This window comes from Microtus pennsylvanicus, unplaced genomic scaffold, assembly GCF_037038515.1.
Source record: "Microtus pennsylvanicus isolate mMicPen1 unplaced genomic scaffold, mMicPen1.hap1 Scaffold_256, whole genome shotgun sequence".
Taxonomy (NCBI): domain Eukaryota; kingdom Metazoa; phylum Chordata; class Mammalia; order Rodentia; family Cricetidae; genus Microtus; species Microtus pennsylvanicus.
This window is the reverse complement of record NW_027460904.1, coordinates 47761-59068: the sequence shown is the minus strand read 5'-3', so window position 1 is coordinate 59068 and position 11308 is coordinate 47761. Positions and strand designations below refer to the sequence as shown.

The 11308-nt window shown below is 48.7% G+C and overlaps 1 protein-coding gene across 5 annotated transcripts; it reads right to left on the bottom strand.

Moving 5' to 3' along the window:
- Positions 1-46: 46 nt before the first annotated feature.
- On the bottom strand, positions 47-10762 carry LOC142842200 (cilium assembly protein DZIP1-like). 5 transcript variants are annotated; one of them, XM_075959074.1, is made up of 7 exons: positions 10503-10762; positions 9707-9798; positions 9184-9385; positions 8219-8467; positions 7560-7979; positions 2366-2450; positions 47-539 (listed from the first exon to the last, which is right to left on the bottom strand). In XM_075959074.1, exons 4-7 carry the CDS (start codon positions 8219-8221, stop codon positions 487-489), a joined length of 561 nt encoding a protein of 186 aa, XP_075815189.1. In that variant the 5' UTR covers positions 8222-8467; positions 9184-9385; positions 9707-9798; positions 10503-10762; the 3' UTR covers positions 47-486. The 5 variants fall into 5 exon arrangements, with proteins under 5 accessions (XP_075815189.1, XP_075815186.1, XP_075815185.1 ...); XM_075959071.1 differs by having other exon boundaries at positions 52-539; positions 7560-8108; positions 9707-9801; XM_075959070.1 differs by having other exon boundaries at positions 52-539; positions 7560-8108.
- Between the last annotated feature and the right edge of the window lie 546 nt (positions 10763-11308).

The window sequence follows — 11308 nt, the reverse complement described above, 5'->3', positions numbered from 1 at the left end:
TGTGACCAGACATTTCATTAATTTTAGTGACTTCTGTCAGCCACTCACTGTACTACAGCTTATTCACAGGGACAGCATATGAACGCTGTTCAGGGAGCAGTCCTGGTGGCTAGGACTCTGGACTCTTCAGACAAGTCCATCCCACTCAAAGCAGAGGAGCAAAGGCTTCGCCTGCAAGTACCACACCGTCGACAACATTTGGGCTCCCTCCCAACTGTCCTAAAGTCCCTGTCGCTGGTCATATAAAGGCTGGGGACTCAAGATGCGGACTTGGGTAGTCATCTGTCAACTAAGGCAAAAGCGAAGGACTGAAAGGTTGTCCAAGGCAGCAAGGCATGAAGGGAGGAGTACTTATGATGTCCATGTACTTACATGAGGATGTACACATGACTGAATGGGTTTACATGTGCTGTGGGTGCAGACATGAAAGGGATGGAAACCAAAGCAGAAAGTCAGAACCTCAAAGATGACCTGAAGAGACAATACTCATCTCAGAGCCTGAAACGCCCTCTGACACGAGTATGAGAAACAAGAAGAAACTGAAACAGAGAGAGAGGTCAGTTCACACCGAAGAGCGGCAGGCCACTTAAAAAGAGTTCAACATTCGCGTGCGTCCAACAACACCGCTTACTCGCTCAGCAGTCCGTGGTTTATAATGGAAATTTCTGCTTTCTGTTTTGCCTCACAACACCGCTTACTCGCTCAGCAGTCCGTGGTTTATAATGGAAATTTCTGCTTTCTGTTTTGCCTCCACTACAGAGCACCACGGGCAGGACTAGCAACATACTGGCCCCGAGTGAAGGAAACCAGGGCATCTATTGAAAACACGCCTGCCCTGCTGGAGGAGGAGACCTGCCGTGCTTTGACAGCATTCAAACAGTGGGAAGACCGAGTCCTTGATAAACCAGAGAACCCTCTCCACAGGACCCTCTTCCATTTCTGTCTTTATTGCTACCTACTTCTATCTCTGCTTTCTGGCTACTTCCCATCAGCACCCAGACACATTAATGCCAATATAAGATGATTTTTCTCTTGTCTCCATGTTTCAATCAAGGTGCTATCTTGGGTCTCCTGCTTCCCTTCCCAGCACACACTCAGACCGACCTGCAATGCCAAGGCCAACTACTGTGCGGCAGCAGTCAGTTCCCCATCAGCATTCCACTTTTAGCTTCAGGAACAACGATATATTTGAGCTCTGCCACCTTCTAGGAACACTTTTCCTCTTGCTGTTCAAGACAGCACACTCCATAGGTCACCCTCACGGGACTGTCTGCCTGCCTTTCTTGAGGAACAATGTTGGGAGATCTAGCAGAGGCCTTGGGTCTTCTGACCTCTAACTAGAAGGCTCCAACCAGCCCCCGTCCTCCAGGGTCCTTCCAGATCCCTCTGTCTACCCCGGGTCTCCATCTGCAAGCATCTGCTGTGTGACTTGCGTGTCTCTTGCACGTGTGATGCAAATGTATGTGTGGCCAACACAAACTCTCCTGCCTCCACCTTCTTTGAACCGTCTTCCCACCCCTCACCCTCCAGCACAGAAAGCGTTCTCCTAAATAGGAGCAGGTCTGCGCTTCATCTCTTGCTTCCTCCTCAAGTCATAACCGTAGGCTCTGTGTCCGGCACATTCTTCTCTCCCTCTGCCCTGCAACCATTCCCGTCTCGGCTTCCTCCTCTTCTCACGTGGACTTCTAGGCACCTCCTGTCTCTTCTACCAGCTCCCACTATTGCCCCTGCGGGCAATTCACCCGCAGCTAGGATGCTCTCTGTCATCATTCTCTCTACAAAGGAGTCACTCCACGTCTTCCCACTGTACCCCCATAACCCATTGGCCAGGGCCTTCGTTTCCTCCTGAGATCAGTTCCCCCAAGCCTCCAGCCTCCCCACCTGCCATGGCCTTCCTCTAGACACACCGTGCAGCCTCTCCTCCCGCCCCCACTATCAGCGGTCCGTGAACCTCGGATGCTCTAGTCCAGAGATCTCACCAGACCGCAACTCCTTTAGGACTCTGCTCTCTGGATAGAAATCACTTCCTCAGAGAGGCCTCCAAAGCCTGCCTGGGATGATTCTCCCTGTCTCTGTCCTTCATAGCCTTGGATACGTTCTTTGGATCTGGCACTCGGAAACCAGCGCCCTGGTTCCAGTGTCACCTTGGCTCTCCATTTGCCGGCAAGACTCGAAGTGGGATTTCTCCAGCGTGCTCACACTGCATCCTCGGCATCAGGGCACTGAGAACTTACACATGGGATTCACTCGTTTACAGCCTGTGAGACTTTCTTTTAAAAGGACCGAGAAATGCACCGGACCATGCCTCACTGAGAAAGGAACAAGGCAGCAGAGGGATGTAACTCTGGCGGAGTTCATGCCTTACCAAGGGCAGACTCTGCAGTGTGGCGGCGCTGAATGTGGCTTTGTAGGAAAGCTTGGTTCATGAAGGCCTTGTCACAGAAGTGGCACTGGAAAGAAAGCAACACAGTCAAGTGTCTGCAGCGAGATTCTCCATCTACCTGCAGTAAAAACCAGGGACCTTGAAGCATGGCCTCTTGGCAGCTTCTCCTACAAGATAAAGAAGCTGGTTAGAGACGCTAACCCAAAGGTAAGGTAAGAACACCCTTCCAAGCTAAAAGAAGTCAAGGGAATACATCTCCTGACAGCTGAAGCATCTCCTCTGGTAACGTCTGGAAGCCCTACTGATGTTTCTATTACGTCGACTTCCAACCTATTGCCACTGACTTGCTCATGGTAGGCTGGCAGACCACACCAGACACCAGCCCTGATGTAGGATTCCCAGCTTCCAAATATCGTGAAAATAAATTTCCGTTACTTAAGCCATCTAATTGATGGTATTTGTCATGGCAGACCTAGTAGCTAATACAGGTACACACACATATGTGGACGTGTTTGTAGATGTGTCTGGAGTGTCTGAAACCTACGAACACTCTCCTATGAATATATACATCTGTGAAGACTTTTCAAAGGTACATGGTATACAACAGACATGAAGGAGAATACAAGGACACAATATTTCCTCTGGAAATGGATGGAGGGAAACTATTTAAAAAAATAAGAGTATGGCCTCTGGGAATTGGTCATACTCCAGGGGATGACCCCACACCCAAGAGTATGCAGATAGGACAAACTGGACACCATAGGTTTTTTTTTTTTTCTATTTTACAGAGGACATGAAGTTGGTGGGGACAGATCTGGCAGGAGCTGGAGGAGGTGAATATGATTTTAAAAAGTTATTAAAATTCTTAAAGTTAATAAAATTTTATATAAAAATAATGGAAAATATATCTTTTTGTTTAATCTTAAAGTTTCCCCAACATAGAGGATGGAAATACAGCAAAACCCTAGCACGCATTACATTTTGAAGGTGTCAGTTACACTGGTCTATGTGTTCTTTCCATGCTTAGGTTCGTTCATTGTTCGTTCTTATCGACTTCTCTTTTTAAATCTTCTACATATGAATATTCACATTTTGGTTATTTTGTTTTTTCTGTATATTGTAAATTCTACATGATAAAATATGGAGGGAAAAGGCAGTGTGGATTGCCATTGTAACCCTTTTACACATCCTGACTGCACACCACACATCACACCCACATTATCTGTGGGAAAAGGCCTTCAAGAAGTGGACATCCTGGAATATTTAATTTCTACTACACGATTCCTGAGATTTCTTGAATCAAAAGAACATGGAGACAAAGAAAGGGATAAAGGAATGAGATCAGGATTACTGAAGATGACCTGGATCACGTGGTTTGCCCAGTCTCTTTGCAAAGAGCCCAGGCCTTCTGGACTTTGTCTGCAGAGGTAAGGAAACATCAACATGCTGGAAGTCACGTGACTTTTCTCATCTTGTAATAAATCAGCTATGGTGTTTGTTTTGTCGGCTATAGGGCTTCCCCACCTCTCTCTCAGGTTTTGTCTACAACAACAATTAGTATGTTAAGAATGGCCACACAAGCGCCATTAGCAATGGCTAAGATGCGGGGACGACAACCTTCCCATTCCACAGAGCAGACATTCATGTACATAGGAGCTGAGCAATTTGCTAAGGTCTAGCAGTTGCAACAGCAGTAGAGGCGTGCTGTGGAATATTCCTTTACACTATGTGAAGGTATTTCACTGTGACTGGTTTAATAAAAAGTCAAATGACCAATAGCTAGGCAGGAGGTATAGGCGGGACTTCTGGACAGAAAGAGCTCTGGGAAGAAGTGGAGCTGCGAGACAGAGGGAGCAGGATGGAGAGCACAGAGTAAAGGCAACTGAGCCACATAAAAGAAGAGATTTAAAAATGGGGTTAAGTTAGAAGAGCTAGTCGGACAAGCCTAAGCTGTAAGTTGAGCTTTCATAATTAATGTCTCCCCGTCATTTTTTGTGAGTTGGTGGCCCAAAGGTGAATCCGTCTGGGATTTGAACCTACTCGTTCCCTAGAGAGCGTCTCCATTGCTGTTCTCTCTGGGAGCAGAGGCATGTGACCTGGATGCACTCTGTCAGACCACACGAAAGAGGCCACAGGATGGAACACATTCACCAGTAGAGAAGTGACTCCCACTCTCTTGATTATGTCTAAGACCCGACTGCGCTTTTCTATGTCATGGAATTTCTTACAATCTGAACATGCAAACAGGCCCTCAACACGTTTATCTGACATTGAAGGTGTGGTAGACTGTGAGGGAAAGAGGGAGAGGAGGGGGAAGGAGGAAGAGATGAGAGAAAGCTCAGTCCACCTGGAGCTACGTTTCCCTGTGAAGCCTGAGGACAGACAGAGTCATTTGACTCACTTTGCCCAGCAGGATTCTGACTCTGTTGACTCCTCCCCCAAGCCAGCAGCATCAGAAAGGTGTGGCTGTTCCCTAACAAGGGGCGTTTCTCACTCCACACCTCGGGAATCAGAATCTCCAGAGTATCACAATCCTGGCAGGTAGGGGAAGGCCATGAGGAGTGCTTGGCCAATAAATGAATCTTCTCTAATTGAAAAAATTAAGTGTGTGTGTGTGTAAGTGTATACTCACACTGGCGAACTTTCCCCACGTATCCTTCCTTTTCCGTGCCCACCACACTACCTGTGTTCTACTACACTCCGCTCCTCACTTTCCTCTCCTCTCCCAATGGCCTCTCTGTTTCCTGACTTCTACAGGTACCCCACCATAAACACACAAATCTAAGACTCAATTTTATGATCCACATATGAGAAAGAATTTGTATTTATTCTTCTGGGTCTGGACTACTAAAATAAAATTATACTGATCAATTTATCTACAAAGTTCATAATTTTATTTTTCTCTACTGGTACCTAAAACTCCATTGTGTATACATAGTAGCACAGGGCCATTGTCCATTCTACAGCAGGTGTTTATCTAGTTATCCTACACAGAAGGATAACGCCCCTCCAAGAAGCCTTAGGTTACCAAATGAAAACCCAGTGACAGGCGTGGGAATACTCTATAGGGTTGCTGCGGGAGTCCCAGAAACTCCAAAAACAACACAGTATATTACCAGTGCTCCTGGTTACCTACTAGAACATGATTGTAAGACCTGTACTTTGATTACAGGACATGGGTAAACCACATTGGTTAACATGAAGTTTCTCCCCTGCTGGTTAGCTTTCACGGTGTCGTAAGGTGCTGTGAACCCTGCTGAGGGAGAACAGCCATCAGCAAGGTTACCCGGCTGTGACTCCTGCAAGTCATCATGGCAACCACCCTGACAAGATCAGCCAGTGGTGCAGTGGTGGCATGGACCTGAGGGGAGATAACAAACAGCTCACGAAGCGTGGAAGACAAAGCGGAAAGACTGTAGCGCCGATGTCAGGAAGATTCCTTAGAAACAATGTCTGGTAGACAAGATGTAAAACGATGAGGCCATTGCATTCACGAACCCACAGCAGCCATGGCTGCCAGCATAAGACCAGCACAAGATCAAGCCTTCAGCACTCCGGCTTGGAGAAGGAACAGGCTCCTGAGGCTAGCTACACTGGCAATGCTACACTGGCAAAGAGATAGTCGCCTTTCTTCTGTGGTGTAGTTTGTCCACGCTCCAGTAGAGGGCTAGCTACCTACACAGGACAAAGCCCTAGGTTGCATTATTTTTTAGGCATTAGATTAATTAATTTTAATTCATTAATAAAAACTCAACTATATCCTAAAGTCAAACGACAAACGAGATCAAGTGTCTTGCCCTAAACTGTTTTGCTGACCAAAATATAACCTGAAGTGTCAATGTTTGCTCTTCACGGCTGTGGTCTGAGCCCCCGACTCACCCACATCTCCAGCACTGAAGCCTACTTCAGCGCCCATTTTCCGAAGACCACTTGAAGGCATTTAAAGAGCATCATCTCACATCTGTCAAAAGTACATTAATTCTGTCAACCAACAGGTTGACCATTTTTTTTAAAAAAAAAATCAGAGTTGGTCCTTCTTTCACTGAAGCACAAATTGAACCTCCCTAATCTGAAAGCTTTAAATCCAAAATTCTCCAAAGCATAGACATCTACCCACAAGTATGAAACTCCACACACAACTCTACGCGATGGGTCTCAGTCAAAACATATTTGCGTAAAACCAACACCAGGCCATCGCTGTAAGCTGTATTTAAAATAGCACTTAATTATCTATTTAGATGTGGGTCTCGTGGGCTGGAGAACCTTTACTATTCTTGCAGAGGACCCAGGAGAGAGTCTCAGCATCACATCAGGTGGCTCACAAACCACCTGTAACTCCAGTCCCAAGAGCTCTGACACTTTCCGGCCTCCTTGGACACCCTCACATGATCACACAGGCACATACACAGAAATACATATTTAGATTTGAGTCCCAGCCCCAAGATACCTTATTAGGTGAACACAAATATTCCAAATTTCCAAAGATGTCTGGTCCTAAGCAGTTCAAAGCAAGAGTTACTCAACCCATACCCTGATTTCAAAATTGCTGTATTTATCCTGGGTTCAACATCTAATTTGAACAGAGATTATGATTAGATTCAAAGGTGTTTAATTCTTTACATGCTAATCTTAGTATTCTTGTCCTTGTTAACCGCACACATTAATACGTCAGGAGTCTATAACTCATCGGGAGACAGCTCTTATGAAGGAACAAAACACAGACAGAGGAGAAACAGAAGTGTGGCAAATGTAGGTAATAGGGGCTTGGCTGACGGACCCACTAAGGTTGTTGGTTCTACTTTGGGACTTCTCTGTCATTTGGGAAACACTTTAAATTTTAAAAAAAGGGGGTGGGTCCCTCACATGTTGAATCATATTTCAGATCCTTTGGGGGCCAACCTCAATAGCAATTTGTATACAACTCATTTTTTTCACATCTATTGTAAAGGAGGAAACAGGTTCAACAACCTATATTTGGACAATATCATAAGTTATGCAGGCAATAGTAGATACTTGATAATCAATTCCTTGGTGGCTATAGAAGGTAATGAAACATTTTCTCTGTTGATTAAAACGAGTGTTTTTGCTTAGATCTGTTTTCTCTGAAGAACAAATCTCTGGGAAGAATGGAGAAGTCAGGGCTCCTAAAGTGAACTGGTCTGGCGCAGCTTCCTACCTGGTAATAGCTGGCTTTGGCCTCTATCATGAGCTGCTGTGTGGATAGCATCTTCTTCCTCCGTTTACACTCGTCCTTAAGTAGTTTGATCTCGCCAGCCTGCTTGGTGAGCAGCTGCTTACTCTGCTCGTAGTCGATCAGGCTCAGGCGCAGCCTCTCCTCCACCAGGTTTAGCTGCGAGGTGAGGAACTCCTGCGAATGCATTAGGTATTCGATGGTGAGCTGCGCCAGGCGGATCAGCTTCAGCAGCACTGGGTCTACCCCCGACTGGCAGTGTGGGCACTTCTCGTCCTCCAGCTTGCAGAAGGTGATATTCATGATGTTCTCCTGCAGCGTCAGGACGTCCACAGCGCCGGCCACCTTGTCCACGTCGATGGCGCTCAGCCGCCTCCAGTCCACGCTCTCCAGTCGCGGCCGAAACTGGAAGAAGGGCAGGGGGCCCGAGGCCGCTCTGGGGGGGACAAAGGCCATGGGGGCCGCGCCTGCGGAAGAGGCGTCGGGCCCCTCGGGGCTGTTGGCCAGAGGGTAATAGACGTGCTTCTGGAAGGGCTGCGGAGGAAGAGAGCGCGGCAGGAGGCAGGAGAGCTTGAGAGTCCCAGCGAACCCCACCGTCCCCGCCCTGCATCCCGGACAAGCACCTCTGGCCTCGCGCATCTTACCATGCTTGCAAGCCAGTCCACCGCCTAAGCTTGCGCTGCAGGGGCGGGGCAGTGTACTCTACTGGCCCGGGCCGCCTCGGGGCCGCCGCCGCCACTCCCCTCGTGAGCCCGCCGAAGGCCCAGACCCCTGCTGCGGCGGCGGCGGCAGCCTAAGATCTGGGCGTCCAGGACGTTGCTATGGCAGCGCCCAGCCCCGACCTGGAGCACTAGGCGTATCCGCCCACGCGCGTTCAGCATGCGCTCAGGGACCTGCGGGACCAGAAGGACAAGAGACCTCTTGGACCAGCCGGAGAACCACACTCCTCATCTTCCGGGAGCGGGCATCTGTCGGCTGCCACCTCCCCTGACACCATCCTCCCTGGTCTCAAAAGACAGGACCCAGAAAGCCTCTGAAACATGCGTGGGGTCACGTCTCCTGAATCTTGAACTCCTAACTGTGGTCTTCTAGCTCTTCACCCCCATGCTAGCGTTAGGTTTTGAGATCTGAAATACACACACACACACACACACACACACACACACACACACACACACACACCTTTCCCACACATTTGGGGAATGTGTAGCAACAGTTAATTGAGAGCATAAGGACGGGAAGGAAATTTGGGATAGAACATTCTGCATGTTGGCTACGGTGTTATCTGGATGTATACGTTTACCACAGTTAACGGAATTGTACATTTAAAATTAAGAGTGTCTTTTTTATATTACACCACAAAAGAGTTAAGCTTATCAGCCTTTTAAAATTTGTCTTGCTTTAAATATACTTTTTAGACGGATTGTTCTTCCTCTGTGGATTGGCAGCTTAATTTTGACATCTTGTTAAAATACAAACCAAATAACTAGCCCAATGTATGCAATAGTTTGTCATCCCAAAAGCATTTCTCAAAATGTTGAAGTTAAAAAGAAGGATGCGAACGTCAACCGTCAGCGTTCTATGAAGGCAACCGGGCTCCGGGATTTACCTTACAAACTTGTGGCGGTGCTGCATTCTTTAAACAGTTCTAGCAGTGACCTGCAGACCCCAGGCCTCTCATCGTGGGGGTCTTCTGGAGGCTGCCAGTGGTTCCCGCGGAGATCAAGGCGCTGAGGAAAAGCCAGGCATTCCTCCTCAATCCACCAGGGAGGCCCTGCTTGGACCAACCATCAGGAATTTCTTTTTCTTTCCTAAAAACCAAATACACGAACAGAAAAAAGGAAAATACAATTCACAATAACTAACCTGACGATAAGTTGTAACCAACTATTTTGAACACTTTCCGTATAAGTAAACCCACAGCAAAGTGTCCAGGAAATGAAACACACACTTCATATATATAAGCCATGTAGTCACAAGATTCTGGGGCTGTATGAAAACCAGATTTTAACGGAGCCTAGCATAAAAGCCGGAAGCACATATACTTTAAAGATTGGTTCTTCTATGTACAGAACACATCTGTTGACCCTGGCCCTCAGTTTCCTCAGCTATTGAAGCTCTGGGACACCGACCTGGCAGGCTTGTGGATTCTGGGCTCCATCCACTGGGCTGGAGGGATCAGCGGGAATAAGAGAGATGTGTTGCTCACCGCTGTTTCCAGCACCTACTGTAGCGAGGGAAAGGAAAGGGCATTCGGAATGTGCTAGGATTAAAAAATAAATTTAAAAAGCCAAAAACAAAATCAACTAACCAAACAAAAAACGGCTAAGTGAGTTAGGTGCTTGGTTGGGGAGATAATGGCTACAGGCCCATATCCCTCCCAATTTTTTCCCCTTTGGCCAGTTAAAACGATGAACCTTTATTGCGTTCCAAAGATCTCTAGCTTAAGGCGGGAGAAGGTGGCCCGCTCCCCATGCATACCCCACAGGGATGAGGGCAGCCCCAAGCTACCCTCTTGGCGGTCACCACAGGAGCTCAGGACATCTGCGGTTAGCCATCCTTAGCCCCCTAGGTCGAATCTCGACCACAAGATGGCCGGAACAGGAAGGCAGGGGGCATACTTTCCTGTCCCCCACCCCCACCTCGCTCCCTGCTCCCCATCCCAGGCTGGGTTCCCAGCCCCGTGCGGCGACTCCTGTTCTGGGCACACCGCGCTGTGCGTCAGGCCTCATGAACCAGAAAAGACAAAGGTTCGTAAAGCCGAGTCCTAGAAGGCAAAAGATGGTTGGAGGCCGACGGCCGCGGCGGATCCGCAGCGTTGCGGATCTCAGCAGGCAGAGGAGGGAAGAAGGCCCGATTCCGCCAGCAGACATGAGAGATGCTCTGTGTTATAGAAGCCCGGCGGGAGCATCCCAGACTTCGACTCACCGCAGCTGCGCGCTCCTGGGCGAAAGCCGGGCGCTGCTAGCCACGAGTCGTCGCCGGGGCCCCAGATCCCGGGATTGCTTCTGGCGCAGAGGCGGGGCTCTCGGAGCAGCCGAGCAGGGAGAGGCAGGCCGGCTCCTTCTTCCAGGGTGCAAGATAAAGTGTGTCTTGTCTGGGCAAGTTGTGACGAGGCGGTTAGCCTGGCGTAGCTCCTCGTCCTCCCAGGCTCCAGGCCGTGGGTGGCTAAGGCTGCCCCACCCCCCTCCCGCCCCCTCCCCTTCACGGTCTTCTGGTGGCTTCTTCTCTCCGCTACCCGGCTCCTCTGGCAGCTGGGCGGGACCGTCCGTGCCTAGACCGCAACGCTAAAATGCGCTCCTCCAATCCCGCTGCCGCTGCAGACACGTGACGCGACGCTCAGCGCTGTTGCTGGCCCAGGGTGCTAGCTTTTCCAAAAGATCTAGATTCACTTCTACCTTAGAGTCACTCTCCTTCAGCTCGCTGCTTCCTCTGAGGGGGCCCGGTGTGAATTTTCTTCTGAGAAGAGATGCATTTTAACTGTGGCTATATGCAGATGGAAGAGAGAGACCTTCAAGAGCCTAACGCAGGATGGGGTCTAGAGTCAAGAGAAGTGTGACTATCCCGTTAGCCCCAAATTGGAACCATGATCCTGCAGAGGGGAGAGGAGGGAATCTCCGTACGCTCTCATAGTGCCTCCTATAAAACGCCGTTATCTAAGGGGATGATGTTCACTCTTGATGAACGTTGAATTACAAAACTAACAAGATCACAGAGCAGAGTGACAGCGGGAA